The sequence below is a fragment of the Pristiophorus japonicus genome, chromosome 4, assembly GCF_044704955.1.
Source record: "Pristiophorus japonicus isolate sPriJap1 chromosome 4, sPriJap1.hap1, whole genome shotgun sequence".
Taxonomy (NCBI): Eukaryota; Metazoa; Chordata; class Chondrichthyes; family Pristiophoridae; genus Pristiophorus; species Pristiophorus japonicus.
In genome coordinates this window covers 302,592,683-302,612,434 of record NC_091980.1, presented here as the reverse complement: position 1 = coordinate 302,612,434, position 19,752 = coordinate 302,592,683, and the positions used below count along the sequence as shown (strand labels likewise).

At 44.9% G+C, this 19,752-nt stretch overlaps 1 protein-coding gene across 10 annotated transcripts in view; it reads left to right on the top strand.

Moving 5' to 3' along the window:
- Positions 1-19,448, top strand: part of LOC139263485 (centrosomal protein of 128 kDa-like) — a 519,582-nt gene extending 500,134 nt beyond the window's left edge. For 7 of the 10 annotated variants that reach the window (XM_070879630.1, XM_070879635.1, XM_070879632.1 and 4 more), the window contains 3 exons: positions 5,700-5,813; positions 11,160-11,268; positions 15,084-19,448. In XM_070879630.1, coding sequence (XP_070735731.1) covers positions 5,700-5,813; positions 11,160-11,268; positions 15,084-15,208 — 348 coding nt within the window. In that variant the 3' untranslated portion in view covers positions 15,209-19,448. Of the gene's footprint in view, positions 1-5,699; positions 5,814-7,840; positions 9,641-11,159; positions 11,269-15,083 lie in introns of those variants that run through there. The other 3 variants (XM_070879637.1, XM_070879636.1, XM_070879633.1) reach the window with 2 other exon arrangements.
- Positions 19,449-19,752: the final 304 nt, after the last annotated feature.

The window sequence follows — 19,752 nt, the reverse complement described above, 5'->3', positions numbered from 1 at the left end:
GACAAGCACTCTGGCAGCACAATGGAGGCGTCGAGAGAGATGGAGGTGAAGTAAAGCTGGGTGTCATTAGCGTACATGTGGAACTGACCTTATGTCGCCAAAGGAAAGCATGTGGAACAGGAGGGGGCTTGTCTTCAATGAGCGGCAATTTTAAAACACATTAAACCGTGTGAGAATGATGAGGCTTTCTTTGTAGAAAAGCTGAACATCATATTCTTGGGACTCAATAGACTTGGCACATGTGATGGAAATATTGAAGATATCCATTAAAATAGTCCTCCAACAGTTAACTATGATTTTGCAGCTTGACTGAACTTCACACCCCCTGTTAATTCAGCGGCCTAAATGACCAGCATGTTCCACCAATGGCTATGCAATGTTCTTTATAGCTCGGCTTGCTCTGTATAATTGTAGAGTTATGTTCTCCCTTTCAGAACAAAAACTACTTGTTCCTTTACCAAGTTTCCTTGTGCCATCCCCTGTCAAGTAGGCAGATTCCCAGGCCTCTGCCGCTGCTGCTCAATAATCAGACACTTGTAGGCGTGTAGAAGTGATGTGACGCTCCGATTTTCACTCGCGCTCCCTTCCAGTGGTGCCTACCTATGTGAGGAAATGAAAAAAGACAAATACACGTTCTTCTCCCCCCTCTGGTACACCACATTGGTGCTCAAACATACTGCATTGCCCACACAGTGTTGTGGTGTATCACCCTGAATGTTATAAATTCATAGAATTTCTGTGTGAGCAACACAATTTCAAAGTTCTGTTACGTCGTAACTACTTCTACACAATTGTATATACCCCAACACACACAATAATTCAGTTTGCATTTAAAGTTGCTTTCACCAATTTAAGTCCCTCTCATTTGCTCTTCTTTCCATTAGAGAACATTTTGCACATCACTTGTAGGATTATTGAGACTTCTCAACGAATTCAAAGGCTACGGTTAACTGTTTTCACATTCAGCTGATAACACCCACTCCCCCCCCACCCCCCATACACACATGCACCAGTTTTATTCATCAATAGCAACAGAACTCAAATAAATTCTTTCAATGCTGCTGGACCTATTTTAAATTTACGTTATTGATCTATTTTGAAGTAATATTCTGGGTTTGCCTTATTTGTAAATTGAAAAAAAATTCAAAGCCTGCAGTAAACACTGATTGTTGACTGATGGAAGTCATTATAATGGAAGGAAAAATGATTGTCACTGCCTCACAATGTATTAGTGCTCGATGAAGGGCAGGATGATTTGCACAATCTCTTGGATGGAGTATAAAAGCAGGGAAGTCCTGCTACAGCTGGTGAGATCACACCTGGACGACTGCATACAGTTTTGGTCTCTTTATTTAAGGAGGGATATATTTGCATTGGAGGCAGTTCAGACAAGGTTCACTAGGCTGATTCCTGAGATGAAGGGGTTGTCTTATAAAGAAAGGTTGAGCAGGTTGGGCCTATACTCATTGGAGTTTAGAAGAATGAGAGGTGATCTTATTGAAACGCATAAAATTCTGAGGGGCTTGACAGGGTAGATGTTGAGAGGATGTTTCCCCCCGTGAGGGAATCTAGAACTAGGGGACATAGTTTCAGAATAAGGGGTCGCCCATTTAAAACAGAAATGAGGAGGAATTTCTTCTCTCTGAGAGTTGCAAATCTGTGGAATTCTCTACCCCAGAGAGCTGTGGAGGCTGGGTCATTGAATATATTTAAGGTGGAGATAGACAGATTTTTGAACGATAAGGGAGCCAAGGGTTGTGGGGAACGGGCAGGGAAGTGGAGTTAAGGCCAAGATCAGATCAGCCATGATCTTATTGAATGGCGGCCAAATGACCTACTTCTGTTCCTATTTCTTATGCAAGGGATCGACGGATCATATCACGGGTAGGATTCAGGAAACAAACAAAGTAGCAGCTGCAGTTTAATCTTAAAATCCATTTGGGTTATCCGGGTTAACTATTTGGTCTTAGATTAAAGCATTCCGAGCAAATTGGGCCATCTGGAAGAAGCTGTTCAAACAGGACAAAACATAGAAATTTACAGCTCAAAGGGAGGCCATTTCGGCCCATCGTGTCCACGCTGGCCGACAAAGAGCCACACGGCCCTTGGTCAGCAGCCCTAAAGGTTACATATAAACCTATTAACAATGGCAGCAAGGTAAAGAGCATCCGGCCCAACCAGCCCGCCCCACACAACTGCGATACCCCTTACACTAAAACATTCTACACTCCATCCCAACCAGAGCCATGTGATCTTCTGGGAGAGGCAAAAACCAGATAAAAACCAATTGGGGAAAAGAAATCTAGGAAAATTCCTCTCCAACCCATCCAGGTGATCGAAACTAGTCCAGGAGATCACCTTGGCCATATTCGATTCCCAGCAGTAATTACTATCATATCTGCGCCAGCCAACAAGAGGTTATCCAGTCTAATCCCACTTACCAGCCCTAGGTCCATAACCCTGCAGGTTACAGCACTTTAAGTGCCCATCCAAGCACCTTTTAAATATGGTGAGGGTTTCCAGGCAGTGAGTTTCAGGATTCTTTTCCAAACTGAATTCTATGGGAACGTGTTGGCTTCTGGACGCTTTCATCATAGAAACATAGAAAATATGTGCAGGAGTAGGCCATCGACCCTTCGAGCCCGCACCACCATTCAATAAGATCATGGCTGATCATTCCTTCAGTACCCCGTTCCTGCTTTCTCTCCATACCCCTTGATCCCTTTAGCCGCAAGGGTCATATCTAACTCCCTCTTGAATATATCCAATGAACTGGCATCAACAACTCTCTGCGGCAGGGAATTCCACAGGTTAACAACTCTCTGAGTGAAAAGTTTTTCCTCATCTCAGCCCTAAATGGCTTCGTCGTTGTTGATTGCGGCTGGCTGTCTCCCTGCATGAACTGTAGATCAGCAATGTGAAATGTTGGAACAGGAGATGGAGTACCAGTCAATCAATTACTTTTTGAAGTGTGATCGCTGAAGGTACATCCTTAAAGTTAGGGCTAGGCCGTTCAGGGGTGATGCCAGGAAGCACTGCTTTACACAAAAGGTAGTAGAAATCGCGAATTCATTCCTCCCACTCAAGAAAATGGGTGTGAGTCAATTGAAAGTTTCAAAACTGAGATTGGTAAATATTTGTTAGGCCAGGGTATTAAAGGTTACGGAATTAAGGCGGGTAGATGGAGTTAAGATCAGCCATTATCTAATTGAATGGCAGAACGTGCTCAAGGGGCTGAATGGCCTCCCCCTGTTCTTTTTGTAGGCAAAGGTGCCAGCCATCTTGTGTACAGCAAGGTCCCACCAACAGCAGTGAGATGAATGACCAAATAATCTGTTTTGGTGGTGTTGGTTGAGGCTTGAATTATGGCCAAGACTCAAGGACGAATCCCTTGCTCTTCAAATAGTGCCATAGGAATCCCTTGCATCCACATGAAGAGGCAGGCGGGGCCTCGGCTTCTTATCCCAACTAAAAGTTTCAAATCTATACATGAAGCACTGTAGCAACTGGGCTCTCAGTAGCTCTGTTGGTGAAGCAGTTGCGGTAGATGGAAGCGAATGAGCTTGTGAGCTGGTACAAAGACCCATCGATCTTCATCTTCGTTAGATTGAAGAAGCACAAGGCAAGATGGGGAAGGACAGAGCTGGGAGAAGACATGTGCCAATGAGAAATTATATGAACTGAGAAGAAGAAATAGATTTATTACAATATGTTGTAAGACATGACGATTGAATTGGACCCACAGGGCAGGGGTCCCTCTAATCTACTGCTAGTCCAACTTGTTATTATAAATATATACGTTTCTGTTCTCAATATTTTTGTTGAACCACATGAGTTTTATGTGATCATTGCTCCTAAAATATCACAGATGATAGACCGCCTTGATTGCACGTGAATGTGAAAATAGTGTCAGTTCAGTTTTAGGCCCGTGCTGCCTGTGAGCGGTTCTGAACTGCTTCAGCTCGGGAACACAGAGGTTAAATGGTACATAATTTAAAAGACATCTTAAAAAAATAAGTCCGTACGACGATAAAGCATTCAGGGCATAGTGATTTAAAACTTACAAGGATCCCCTTGGGCGCCATTATGAAAAATGCTAACTCAGCAGTTTGTATATATTGCAAATCAGTTTAACAAATCTTAGCCTGCCAGTCTCCTGCCTTAGCCTGTCAATCTATAAAAATGGTCCAACAAAAATTGACTAAATGTGGTGGAATTCACATCACGATGAAAGGAAAGGAGACCCTTTACCTGGTATTGCTGAATTCTCCTTGTTGAGTTATGCAGCTGCTTTGCAGGGAACTCACTATCTCTGTATAAGTATCGCTATAGCCGTGGCTCAGTAGGGTAGCACTCTCTCCTCTGCGTCAGAAGGTTGTGGGTTCAAGTCCCATTCCAGAGACTTGAGCATATATAATGCACTGCAGACACTCGAGTTTGAGTATGGGCAGTCCTTTTAACTTAGAAAAATATCTCAAGGTGCTTCACAAAAGCATGATACAAGTATAATGTCCTGAAACCTCGGGACCGAGGCCATTCCGGTTTTCGGGTTTTTCCGGATTTCAGCAAAGAAATCCGACATCCCGAATCCGGAAACCCCTGGGCTGAGTGTCGGGTATTTCTGGATTTTGGAGACAATCTGACGTCCCGAATCCGGAAACCCTTGGGCTGAGTGTCGGGTATTTCTGGATTTTGGAGACAATCCGACGTCCAGAATCCGGAAACCCTTGGGCTGAGTGTCGGGTATTTCTGGATTTTGGAGACAATCTGACGTCCCGAATCCGGAAACCCTTGGGCTGAGTGTCGGGTATTTCTGGATTTTGGAGACAATCTGACGTCCCGAATCCAGAAACCCAAGGGCCGACTTTTGAGACTTTCCGTATTTCAGAGCATTACATCTGACGGTCCGAATCCGGCAACCTCGAGGCTGGGCCGGGCTGAGTATTTTTTTGGATTCCTGCTTGGAAAAAGCTATGTACAGCTTAAAAGTCCGACTTTCGGGAAATATTTCCGGATTCCAGACAACGACTCTTGCAATCTGCACAATGTCTGGTTTTCGGACAATTCCGGTTTTTAGAATTGCGGACGTTCTACCTGTAGATGCCAATCCAACGAAAAAGGTTATTAGGAGGCTGCCCAAAAGCTTGGTCGACGGAATGGGTTATAAAGGCAATCTTAAAGGAGGAGTGAGAGATGGAGAGGCAGGGAGAGATTTCGAGAAAGAAAGGCCTGGACAGCTGAAGCCACAGCCACCAGTGGACCATTGCCCCTTCCTCCTCACCTCCTTACCCCCCCCCCCTTCCCCCCCCCCCCCACCATGGCAGATGGGCACCAGAGATGCCCTCCCACTAGCCCTGGGACCTCTGAACTGTGGAGGGTGCTAGGATCAAGACTCTCCGCAGTTTTCACCTAAAACGTGACCCTGCCTTTTCCCTTTGTGATTTCTATTTTTAGTGCAGGAGGAAAACCATATTGCATCTTCTGCTGACCATACCTAACCCGAGCGTGCTTCATTGGTACGAAACGGCCTGATTTTCAAAACAGTTCTTCCTCAACTTAATGGACAAACGTGCACCATTTTAAACACAATGTTAAAATATCATCTCAATTCATCTCAGAAATGTCTTTGCACTTTGCCTGGGATATTTTTGAACCTTGGCACTTTTTTTCTCCCCCACTAAAATGTTCTGTATTTACAGGATTCCCAGCGCCACCGGGAGATGATAGAAGAGCGATACTCCAAGTACAAAGAAATAGTAAGTTCCCTTCAACAGCAGCTGCAAGACTCGACAAGGAGAATTCAGGAACACCAGGTAAAGAAGGATCTGCTTTCCTCTCTCAATGATGTGACTTCCAGTGTAATTTAGCAACACGCACGGATCCTGTGGTGCAAGGATTTTTACTCCGAGGAAATCTTTCCAACATTGAGTCACCTTGCCAGCTAAGTTAAGGTCGGCACTTAAAATAAAAACAGAAAATGCTGAAAATAGACAGCAGGCTTGTGAGGATGTGAGAAAAGAGAAGACAGGTTAATGTCTCAGGTGTCAGAACTGGCTGCTGAGCCCTTTATAGGACTGAACAAAATGAAGAGAGATAGGAGGACAGGTAAAAGTTAAAGTGTCTGGTACATCAACTCCTGTCTCAGAGATGCAGCAAATGGGTTTCATAGTCTACGGCAGAGCTATCGTATTTGTTTCAAAAGAAGCTGGAAAGATGTAGGCTTTTATAAAACATGTTGGCTGGTTCTTTGTGACAGACACTGGACCACTGGAAGTTGTTCTCCCCTCCCCTCTTCGTTTAGACCCTGTCCTATTAAAAGATCTTGCTTACCTGTCAGTTTTCAGTTCTAGCGAAGGATTTGCACGTTTTCAGATGCTGACCGACCTGCTGTGCCTTTCCAGCATTTTCCAATCTTTCTCTTTATCACTCAGGTCTGTGCCCGCCTTTCAGTAACGCACTCGCCAGAATAAAAGAGAGACAGGGCTGCGTACCTTGTGAATATTTCTCACTCAGTCGGTTCATTGGTTTCATTCTGTCTGCCGTATAAATTTAAGGAAACAGGGGAGGGGAGGGTTGAGAAGAGAGCGGGAGAAGGGTGAGGAGGAGAAATTGGTACGTAGAACATGTGGAATTTCAAGCCAGCCCTCTGAGGAAGAGTATAAAAGCGACAGCTTCATCAAGTTGCAAATTCAAATACTGAGCCTAGATTAACATAGTGCAATATAAAATGCTCTTCATTGACATGCATCAATACCAAGGAATAGTGAGGAGGAGATCTTTTACTCCTGTACTAATCTATTGTATGAGGCAAGTTTGGTACAATAAAGAAACAAAGAATTTGCATTTACAAAGCACCTTTCACGACCTCCAGTCATCCCAAAGCGCTTTAGAGTCAATGAAGTAGTTTTGAAGTATAATCACTGTTGTAATGCAGGGAAACGCGGCAGCCAATTTACGCACAGAAGGTTTGACAAATGGCAGCGAGATAAATGGCCAAATAATCTGTTTTAGTGATAGTGGTTGAGGGACACCGGGGAGAACTGCCCCGTTCGTCGAATAGTGCCACAAGGTCTTTATGGCAGATGGAGCCCCAGTTTAATGTCTCATTCAAAAGGCAGCGTGTCTGACAGTGCATAAAACTACCTGCCTCGAGTGGGGCTTGAACCCACGACCTTCTGATTCAAACGGGAGTGCTACGACTGAACCAAAGTGACAAGTAACTGGGACTAGCTCATACACAGAACCTTTGTTTTTTTTCTGATAATTTGACTGTCTCTGGTAACTCCACACATCCTAGTGATCGTAAATCCTTGTTTGTATTTCCTGCTGTGAACCTTTCCCCTATTAAAGTGAAGATCTGATGTACCCAGTGCCAGGGAACCTAAGACTTCCGTGTACCATAATCGGCTACTTTGCACAGTACTGCAAAGTACGAGACAATCAATGTGGTTTAGTTTGTGGAAGAATCTGAATGGTTTTAAAATTCTTTGTGCTAGATTATCCACAAAAAAACGAATCCATGGCATTCTTTGCTGAACAGCAAAGGAATCAACTGTATTCATGTTTGACCCATGTCCTGTGTCACGTTGTTTTTTTGGCCATTCAGTCCCACACTGTGTAACACAGGCTCTTTTGGGAGGGGAAAGTGACCAGGATGTTTTCCGAGTGCAGCATGTCAAGAGAACCATAAACATTTCTAAATAAAAGCAAGATCAATGAAGTCTGCTTCTACTATAACTTGCAGGGAAGCCAAGAATAATTGCCTGCGCATTGTCCGCACGCTCTGGACAGCCAGTTCCAGCTCCTGACTCAAAAGATAGTTCATAATCTCTCTTCCTAGTTTTCACCCCCAACCTATCATGCAGGCATTGACACAGATTGGCATAGTTCCACGAATATCAGCCGGCTCATCACTGAGCAGCACCACTGAGTCCAATCCTCCACTGGCAGAAGAATAGGCAAAGAAAGAAAGAAAGACTTGCATTCATATATCACCTTTCATGACCACTGGGCATCTCAAAGTGCTTTACAGGTAACCAGAGTACACAGATTTAAGACAATTGGGGAAAGAACCAGCGGAGAATTTATTTAACGCAGTGAGTTGTTACGATCTGGAATGCACTGCCTGAATGGGTGGCAGCAGCAGATTCAGTAGTAACTTTCAAAATGGAATTGGATAGATACTGAGAAAAAAAGTTCAGGGCTATGAGGAAAGGGCAGGGGGAGCGGGACTAATTGAATACTGCTTTCAAAGAGCTGGCGCAGGTACGATAGGCCAAATGGCCTCCTCCTGTGCCTTATGATTCTGTGAATCTTGTCCTCAACCAACGTCCACATAGGCCCCCTCAGAAGTGGGAACCCTAACTGATTTTTTTTTATCCAGCCCAGTGATATCCAATTTTTATCCAATTGCCTTGCCTCTAATGGGGTACGGCAGCATAGTGGTTTTTACTGGACTAGTAATCTAGAAGTCTGGCCTATTGATCTGGAGACATGAGTTTAATTCCCACCATGGATTAAATTCCCTAGCAGCTGGGGAATTTACATTCAATTGATTAAATAAATCTGGAATAAAAAGCTAGTATGGTGGCCATGAAACTACCGGATTGTCGCAGAAACCCATCTGGTTCACTGATGTCCTTTAGGGAAGGAAATCTGCCGTCCTTACCCGGTCTGGGCCTATATGTGACTCCAGACCCACAGCAATGTAGTTGACTTTTAACTGCTCTCTGAGCCACTCGGTTGTACCAAACCGCAACAAAGAAGTATCATGGGCTACAGCGATTCAAGAAGGCGGCTCACCACCACCTTCTCGAGGGCAATTTGGGACGGGCAATAAATGTTGGACATCCCAGCGATGCCCACATCCCATGAACGAATAATAAAAATAAAATCTCAGCTAGACGTAGCCAACTCAGCAGGGAATACAGACGGACCTAGGGCCTATTGAATTGTACAGAACACTGGTTAGGCCGCAGCTGGAGTACTACGTGCTGCTCTGGTCACCACATTACAGGAGATATGTGGTTGCACTAGAGGAGATTTACAAGGATGTTGCCTGGAATGGAGAATTTTAGCTATGAGGAAAGATTGGATAGGTTGGGGTTATTTTCTTTGGAACAGGGGAGGCTGAGAGGAGTTCTTATTGCGGTGTATGCAATTATGAGGGGCCTGAATAGAGTGATAGGAAGGACCTATTTCCTTAGCAGAGGGGTCAACAACCAGGGGACATAGATTTAAAGTGATTGGTATGAGGTTTAGAGGAGATTAGAGGGGAAATCTCTTAATTCAGAGGGTGGTGGGGCATGGAACTCACTGCCTGAAAGGGTGGTAGAGGCAGAAACCCTCACCACATTTAAAAAGTACTTGGATGAGCACTTGAAGTGCCATAACCTACAAGTCTATGGACCAAGAGCTGGAAAGTGAGATTAGGCTGGATAGCTCTTTGTCGGCCGGCGCAGACACGATGGGCCAAAATGGCCTCCTTCTGTGCTGTAAATTTCTATGATACTATTGTGTGCGGCTCAGTAATACAAAAGATTGGAAACTTACCCAAGGAGCCATTGGTTTGCTGGAGAACCTCAGTGTTGTAGATTGCAATGCTTTTTGTCTACCTGCTTATTTTGTGTTTACGATTTCCAGCCCCACTCTCCCTGGGTTCTTGAATCCAAGTGGCATGCCCTATTTAAAGCTATTTCGAGATCTGCCATTTTCTTTCCATGTGGCAATGTAATTCCACCAGTTTTCATGAGCCTTGGAGCATATTTCTTCAGAGGCTTGCTATTTAATTTGGATTTTTGTGGTTGGGGGTGGGGGGGGGGGGGGAGTGGAGCGAGAGGTTATTGGATGAGGGTATCCAGGGATATGCAGAAACGGTGAGTAAACGGATCAGCCATGATCGAACAATGGAGCTGGCTCGAGGGGCTGAATGGCTTACTTCTGTTTCCCAGTGTTGCTATGAGAACGAATAGGAGGATAATGAAAGTGGTTCACATTGTACTCTCTGTGGCCTGAATTAAACATTCCTGCAAGAATTAAGTTTTGCCAGTTGTAACCAGTCCGAGGAAGGGAACACATGAATGTGTGTGAATTGAGCTGCTGAATAGGTACACACAGGCACCGATAAATAGGCCATGATACACGAACTCACCCGTGGGTGAGAGGGAAAGTTCGTTTTGTAGGACCGAGAGAAATAATTTCCTTTTCCACCCATTATGGAAAAGCAACGGCAGACTGCTATTATCCTGCTTACATATATTTTACATGAGAGAAGCTTGATTTAGGTCTCAATTACAAGGCAGCTCTTTTAAAGTGAAATCTATCTCCGTTACCATGGAAACCTGTGACATATACAACAGCAGCCATTGTTTTGAGTATCCTTATCCTTAATGTCACTGTTGCAAGTGCAAACCTCCTGATTGTGATATTCTGAAGGTCTAGTTAATGTGAATATCACATTGCATGCGCTATTAAATAATGCGAAATAGTACGACTATTATAATATAAATGTCTGTTTTCTACTTTCAGGTTATAAGAACATAAGAAATAGGAGCAGGAGTAGGAGAGGCTGCAGAGTCTAGAACTAGGGGACATAGTCTCAGCATAAGGGGTCAACCATTTAAGACTGAATGAGGAGGAATTTCTTCACTCTGAGAGTTGTGAATCTTTGGAATTGCCAGCCCTAAAGGGCTGTGGATGCTCAGTCGTTGACTAAGTTCAACGCTGAGATAGGTGGATTTTTGGGAACAAAGTAACCAAGGCATTTGGGGATAGTGCAGGAAGGTTGAGTTCGAAGTTCAGCCATGATCTTACTGAATTGTGGAGCAGGCTCGAGGGGCTGTATGTCCTACTCCTAATTCCTATGTCCTTAGATGCAGACCCAGGCTCCCAGTAATTTTCCCAATTATCCCCAGTTCAGAAGAGCACCTCCTACTGAATCAGTGTGACATTATTCCGTTTCCTCCAACAGCCATCGAATGGTGCCTCTGAGCAAGATTGCCAAATTATGTCCAATATAGGGGCCGTTTTGTGCCTATTTAAGTATTGGATTGAGACTGCCTTAATGCAAGTCGATGAACGAGGAACCGACTGACGTGTTTCTTAAAGTGAAATAACCAAGCGACATGTTTTTTTTTAAACTGCCACTCGCTGGTAATCAGGGGGAAGATTCGGACGCAAGCTTGAGGAGCGAGCGGTGGGATGGTCTGCCTGCCACGCTTGGTGATCAGAACGGTTTCTCTTCCAGCTGTCTCACTACAGGCACACGCTGTGAGTATACACTGGCTGCTCCCTACCCGCAAGCCACTGTGTCGGGTGTAGCACTGTCGGGGCAGGGCGACGAGGGTGGAGTCTGGGTTCAGGCCAGCAGTCAGGTATTGATGAACAGCCCCCTTTCCCAAGGCCGCTGACCAGGGTACCCACAAGTGGCAAAGTTCAGCTTTAATGAGCGATATCCACGGTGCCGACCCTAACACATCCTGTGTAAAACTCTTGCACGTTCATTGCGCGGGTGGTGGGAGGGATTCATATATATTTTTGCAGAAAGTGGTTCTGCGATGTGCCAACAAAATTGTTTGCTTCATTCCCGCACAAGTATTATGATCCGCAAACACTGCATCTGATTGATTGGTTACAGGAGTGGGCCGCCATTTTTTCCTCTCCGCCAAGTGATGCAGGAGGGGACTGGCACACGATGCAACTGTGGATATGACTGCGCTGGCAATGTGCAGGAATCCGTAGTGATCCAGATAAAAACCGTTGGCATTGCAGGTGCCAACGTGGATGGCCGTTCTCTATACTGGCCTTGCAACCTCCCAAAGGTCTGATATGGAGCTCGACCTGCAGTGCCTGGCCAAAATGGAGAGTGTGCATCTTTCACGAAGCGTGACGCCCAAATTCAGAGAATGACACAGAATGTACAGCACAGAAACAGGCCATTCGGCCCAACTGGTCCGTGCCGTTGTTTATGCTCCACATGGGCCTCCTCCCACCCTACTTCATCTCTCCTTCTGTTCCTTTCTCCCTCATGTGTTTATCTAGCTTCCCCTTAAATGCATCTATGCTATTCGCCTCAACTACTTCCTGTGGTAACAGGGTCCACATTCTAGCGAACCATTCTCTGCGTAAAGAAGTTTCTCCCAAATTCTTTATTGGAATTATAGGCAACTACCATATATTGATGGCCTCTAGTTTTGCACACCCCACAAGTGAAAACATCTTCGCTCTGTCTACCCCATCAAACCCTTTCATAATCATAAAGACCTCTATCAGGTCACCCTCAGCTTTCTCTTTTCCAGAGAAAGCATAGAAACATAGAAAATAGGTGCAGGAGTAGACCATTCGGCCCTTCGAGCCTGCACCATCATTCAATAAGATCATGGCTGATCATTCCCTCAGTAACCCTTTCCTGCTTTCTCTCCATACCCCTTGATCCCTTTAGCCATAAGGGCCATATCTAACTCCCTCTTGAATATATCCAATGAACTGGCATCAATAAATCTCTGCGGTAGGGAATTCCACAGGTTAACAACTCTCTTGAGTGAAGAAGTTTCTCCTCATCTCAGTCCTAAATGGCTTACCCCTTATCCTTAGACTGCGTCCCCTGGTTCTGGACTTCCCCAACATCGGGAACATTCTTCCTGCATCTAACCTGTCCAGTCCCGTCAGAATTTTAGATGTTTCTATGAGATCACCTCTCATCCTTCTGAACTCCATTGATTAAAGGCCCAGTCGATCCAGTCTCTCCTCATATGTCAGTCCAGCCATCCCAGGAATCAGTCTGGTGAACCTTCGCTGCACTCCCTCAATAGCAAGAACGTCCTTCCTCAGATTAGGAGACCAAAACTGAACATAATATTTTAGGTGAGGCCTCACCAAAGGCCCTGAACAACTGCAGTAAGACCTCCCTGCTCCTATACTCAAAATCCCTAGCTATGAAGGCCAACATACCATTTTCCTTCTTCACCGCCTGCTGTACCTGCATGCCAACTTTCAATGACTGATGTACCATGACAGGTCTCGTTGCACCTCCCCTTTTCCTAATCTACCGTCATTCAGATAATATTCTGCCTTCGTGTTTTTGCCCCCAAAATGGATAACCTCATATTTATCCACATTGTGCTGTATCTGCCATGCAGTTGCCTACTCACCTAACCTGTCCAAGTCACCCTGCAGCCTCTTAGCATCCTCCTCACAGCTCACACCGCCACCCAGTTTAGTGTCATCTGCAAACTTGGAGATATTACACTCAATTCCTTCATCCAAATCATTAATTTATATTGTAAAGAGCTGGGGTCCCAGCACAGCCTCAGCTTGTTCAATCTTTCCCGATGGGTATAACCTCTCAGTTCTGGTATCATTCTAGTAAATCTTTTTTGCATCTTCTCCAGTGCCTCTATATCTTTTTTATAAATATGGAGACCAGAACTGTTTACAGTATTCTCAGGTATGGTTTAACCAAGGTTCCATACAAGTTTAGCATAACTTCCCAATTATTTTCCTCCAGAAATGAACCCCAGTGCTTTGCATTTTTATATCCTTGTTAAGTTGCGTTATTCAGTGTGAACTTAAGGTGTGTATAACAAAGCTTCCAGTTCTCTGCCAAATGAAGACAGATGAATGAGTGAAAACAGCGAGAATTTTAAATATATATATATATAAACGGATAATTGTTTTTACTCAAACTACCACTTCAGCAGAAAACCTTTAGTGAAGAAAAAATTGGACATGGCAGGATGTAGTGGGAGGATAAATAAGAACCCCTACTGAGATTGTGAAGCACTGCCCAGAATGCAGCACTGGAGAGCCAAAGCCTTGTGAAGAGATACTTTAATAGAATCATAGAATGGTTACAGCACAGCAGGAGGCCATTTGGCCTGTCGAGTCCGTGCCGGCGCTCTGCAAGAGCGCCTCAGCTAGTCCCCTTTCCCCATAGCCCTGCAATTTATTTTCCTTCAGTTACTTATCCAACTCCCTTTTGAAAGCCACAATTGAGTCTGCCTCCACCACTCTTTCAGGCCGTGCATTCCAGATCCCAATCACTTTTCTCTTCATGCTACCTTTGGCTTTTTTACCAATCACCTTAATCTGTGTCCTTTGGTTCTCGACCCTTCTGCCAATGAGAACAGTTTCTCTCGATCTACTCTGTCCAGAACACTTACGATTTTGAACACCGCTATCACATCTCCTCACAACCTTCTCTTCTCTAAGGAGAACAACCCCAGCTTCTCCAGTCTATCCACATAAATTAAGCCCATCATCCCTGGAGCCATTCTCGTAAATCTTTTCTGCACCCTCTCTAAGGCCTTCGCATCCTTCCTGAAGTGCGGTGCCCAGAATTGGACTCAATGCTCCAGTTGAGGCCGAACATGTGTTTTATGACTGCCCTGTGTATAACCTAAGATGCAGCAAGGATATTTGCAATTATTTGTTTTGTTGATTCAGTCGCTCTGTTTTTACCACTGTTAACATTCAGTGCTTTGCCATCATGGAATACAGGAACGGGTAGAATTTCAGCGTGGCCTCTTCAATCTCTGGCCGCTGCTGAGGTAACCGCTTCATGCTGGCGGTAGGAGGGATAAAGGTAGCTTCAGTGGCCCTGTGTTAACGATGGGAAAAATTGCCCAGGGGTTCTGCTCTCAATTGCAGTCCAGTGACCAGTGAAGGCAGGATTGGGTTTAGCTGTGATGCTCCTGTGATGGAATAGTCTGCTGAAACCTGCTATCTAGGTTCACACATGAACGGCAAGGTAATGAAGGACAGCCATCAAGAGTTTGCGTCTGCTCGGGGAAGGAGAGAAAATTTGAGCGTGCTGGAGGGGAGAAGGGAACTGTAACCTTTTTGAAGGGTTTTGAGAAATAATTCAGCTCGTGAAATTTGGCTATTGGTTACCTCTCCCCAATATTTCCCGAATACCCTTGCTGCCCACCAGCAATCGTGTTCTTCCCCAATGTGCTGTGAAAGAGGAGCCAGTGGGCCCAGCAAGTTTGTGTCTGAATCGGGTAGGGATGGTGGGGATATCAGTGCCATTAACTCTTGTCTGAAGGCAGATCACTTAGCTGTGTTGTGATGCTCTTTCCTTGCAGCACAATACAGTGGCAGCAGCAGGCGAAGAAACCTACCTTCCGGAAACGGAGACACAAGTCAAGGACGAGAGCTCGGCAGGGCTGCTAATGGAAGAAAGTCTCCTGCAGAAAAGGACAAGTATTAGGCCATAAAGACCAAGTGGTATCTGCGTGTTTTGCAACAGCTTTAATGGATGGCGGCTTATCTTGTATCAAACAGAGTGGCTGTGAGCGTTTACTGAAATGTGTTCCCATCCATTATACGCAAGGTAGCAGCAGGCACTCCAAATGCCTCCAAAAGCAGTCTTTTCGATTTATTTCCTTTTGTATTTACCAACATGAGAAATGTGTGTCGTAATTATTATTGGGAAAGAAAGCATTCCTCAATGCTACTGTTTTGAAAGTTGTAACATTCGAAATTTGCACAGTTGTTCAATCCAGCACAGTTCAAGCTAAAAGGGGGGACGTGTTTGCTAAATATGGACAGAGGCACTTTGCTTCGCACATGCATGCTCCCTTTAAAGACGATTCCGCAAAGCAATTTATCAGCGAGTGTACTGTGTGAGCAAGGACTCCTCTCCAGCAACTGATCTACCTCTTTCATTAAAAATAATATAAGGGTTAAAGGTAAGGTTGCATTGCTGGGTTAGCGATTCCTGTTGGGATCATAGGGCAATCTCTTGCGTGCTAGGATGGAGTGGGGTGGGTGAGGCAAAGTTACTGGGCTATCCTGCCAGACTCCCACCATAAGCCTAGCAGAAATCCAGTGGTAACCGTTCGGATCATGAATTAGCTGGCTCTCGGCCTAACCTGGGACTTGCTGCTCAGCGGAGGAAGGGGTGGAACTTCCACCAACTCATTACGAGGTGGGGGGGGTGGCGTGAGGTCTCTCTCTCAGCTCACTGTTCCAGGTACACGGGCTCATGTGTGTCTGGAAGCAGGTATATGGCCTGGTGAGATGAAGTGTGTTGGATCCCAGGAGTGAGCACGACAGGCGGAGGTGGAGGGTGGGGGGAGAGGTGGCAGGCTGGGGAAGTAGAATGATCCCCCTGTCTCTGCCCCCCCTTTGCAAGGGGGCCGCCGCGAATCGTGTCTTCGTTTGGGTGGTGGTAGGTCTGACCCTTTCCCACACCGCAGTCTCTGGCAGTGCGCAGCAGGAGTGCCCGTATAGCGGTGTGGGGCACCCATCAGCCTCTTGCAGATTAGATGCCCTCCACTGACCTCGCATACCGGTGCCGTGTTACCCCACCCGTTTTTGGCCGTCTAGTTTTACAAAAAATGAAGGAACTTCTCAAACCCTAAAATGAAATGAAATACTTTTTTTTATTATATTCCAGGCAAAAACAGAATTAAGACAGGTGCAAAACCACACCTGCCAGCTGTCTATAGGGCCACTGCATATGTGCGTTTGCAACTGATCCAGTCTTGTTTACATGCATGAAACAGACACAGAGATTGCTTTTGTCGGTGCACTAATAGGCAATATTGGCTATTCAGTGCGCTGGGATAATGGCACATGCTTATTTCTGTCCATACGTTTAAAGTTAGAGTTAAAAACCCCAAAAAGGAAGAGATCGGTTACCATTTTTGCAGCAAAAAAATAAACGCACCAATGGGAACAGAAGCGGGCGCTATATCTTGGTTTGCATTGTGTCAGAAAATTAACCGGCCGGAGTTTGCATCTCGCTGGTACTACGTTAGGTGGTAGTGCTCAAGAAGATCAGTATGGTGCCCAGCTAGGGTATGAACGCTTCTCCCCACCCTGCAGCATTTCCTTTTGGTGCAGCGATGGTGCTGCAGGCTCGAGGTTTTGCCTCACCAACTGTACCCGCAATACCGAGCCTCAGCAGGCCTGCACATTGCTGATTGCTGTGCAATTGTGTAAATATCAGTTACTTCTATCTTCAGGATTCATTAACCTGCTGGGTGCCCTTCACATCAGTCATCTGGTGGGACCTTATTTTAGACAACATGTGGTGGAGACCTGTTCTGCCTGAGACTGGCAGCTGAAATTCACGGCGGCTGCAGCCCATTTCAGAAGATGATGATATTGCAGTTCATAGAGAGCCAAAGTCATTATGTTTACAGGATCCCATATATCTCAGTAGTTGTAATTCCTCAACCCATTTAGGTTGATTTAGCTTCTTTAAAGGGACCGTAGCTGACTTGAGTGTGAGGAGTCTCCCAAGTCTTATGCGGTTCATCAAAAAATCTTGCACTTAATACTTTTCACCGTTGGTGCTTTTGAGAGTCCCAGAATTGGGGGGGGGGGGGAAGTGCTCAGCTGTTGCCTGCACCAAACGTTGAAAGGAGCTGAAGGGGAAAGAGCTCATTGCACCAGAGTGAAGCAGCAGTTTCACTACCCTGATAATAAGGGAGCAGATCTCTGAGGCTGGCCTCCAGAGAAAGATCCACCCTGTGATTTTCCATTGGTAATCAGTGAAGTGCCTTATACAATGCTGAGCCTGAATGAATGCCAATAGATTGACAAAGCCTCTTTTTATACAGTCACCGTCTTCCTTACACTATATCCTCAGGTAGGCAAACTAGAGATGGCGTCCGTGCCATTTGAAAGTTTTGTTAACCCCGTGGCTCAAGTGGAGTATCGCTCAATCGGTTGCAATTGTAAGCAAGCTTCTCTTCATGGAAGCTGATCGAAGTTCAGAACCTTGACACCTTGGTCTTGTTTGGTATCGAAGGAGATGCTGGAATGCTTTATCCAATGGCCATATAATTTTGGAGGGGTGGAGGTAAAACTGGCACATTTCAATGCAGCTTCTAACATAAAGGCAAGTTTTTAAAACTACAGTTAATTCCTAATGAATGCGTAATTGATTCTAGCACAAACTTTCAATGTATTAAAATGCTTTACATTCAGTCCTAATCTCTAGAATTCCAGTGGACTAAACCAGTATCCATTCACTCCCAGTACTTACAATCCCAGTGGACCAAACCAGTTTCCATTCACTCCCAGTACTTACAATCCCAGTGGACCAAACCAGTTTCCATTCGCTCCCAGTACTTACAATCCCAGTGGACCAAACCAGTTTCCATTCACTCCCAGTATTCACAATCCCAGTGGACCAACCAGTATCCATTCACTCTTAATATTCACAACCCCAGTGGACCAAACCAGTATCCATTCACTCCCAATATCCCAATCCCAGTGGACCAAACCAGTATCTATTCACTCCCATTATTAGCAATCCCAACTTGACAAAAGCTCACCTTGTGCTCCCATTAATTAGGCTTCCCTGTGGAACCATAAGCACGCATATAGTGCTTAAATTGTCCTTCTGACCAAATGTCCTGGAAGGTGACTCCTTTGCACTATTTCATTTCACCAGCCATGCTTAGCCTCAGATAGCCTAGTGATTCTTTACCCCAAATGCTTTTTGAAGTATAAATGTATTACTGGTTACTGTTTGTACTGTATATGGTCATAATGCAAGCATGCGAAAAGACCATCCAGCCTGTAGGCATATGGCCTCTTCTGTAATGTAAACTTCAGTGGTTCCATTGATTAGCTCCTCTTTCCTGAACCGCCATTTTCAACTCCCTCCAAGGTGTCTAGTTCTGTGTGCAATCCTAATACAAGATTGCTGGAAGGTGTTGCTGCCCAGCATTAGTTCTCTGCAACATGCAAGGTCTATAGAGACATGTGGTGCTGCCATTCCCTCTGGCAGCACCACGTTACACCACCAAATGTACAAAACAAAAGCATAAAATGCCCAGTGTGTCAATCACCTTTCACACGTGTGCAACCTTTAGACGAGATGTTAAACTGAGGTCCTCTCTGCCTGTTCTGATGGAGCAGATGGACATTAAAGATCCCGATGATACTCTTCGAAGAGGAGCTGGGAGTTGTTCCTGTGTCCTGGCCAACATTCATCCTTCAACTAATGCCTCCTAAAGGCAGATTAACGGGTTATGTGCATCATGGCTGTTTGTGGGAGGTGGTTGGTGCATCTACCCATTTGTAGTCACGGCACTTCACATAACCTGTGCCAAACGTTTTGAAGCATTTTAACGTGATTAGGCGCTATATAAATGGAAATCTATTTATTTAATTGCCACATAATCTGCATTTTACATAACAAAGTAATTGAATTAAGCCTCGGTTGCAGAGTTTGAAGAGTCCAGATGCACTGAAATATAAATATTTTATTTTTCATCCAAAGTGACCTGGATATCCTGATCCTAGTCTGTAATTCTTCCTGGATTTATTTAGATTAAGCTGTAATATGCCTCTCAGGTTTCTTACGGTATAGAGGTTTACTGTTTGAATAAGATCACTGTGCAGATTGATCTAGTGATTGCTGTAATACTGTTTTTTTTAAAATGAATAAGATGGAAAGAATTTGGAATTTAAATAAATGCTCTATTTACGGCTTTTACTGACTGTGGGAAAGTGTTTATTTCCTAAAGACTTTGTCTTGTATCACTTAGGGTGGGAAGTGATCCTCGGCTCATCAAGGTTGAAGGATGGTAGAGTTGGACCATGGCTAAATTCAGGCCATTTTGTTGCCCAGTGACAACATCCAGCACTGCCAGATCAGCTAAAACATCCTTTACTTTGCAGCAAAAACATGCCTCAGAGAAGATTCTTCCCTACTGCACTCGTTTGAACATATCCATTTCCCAAATAATCTATTCTTGTGGCCTCTGAGATTTGGTTTCATATCAATAG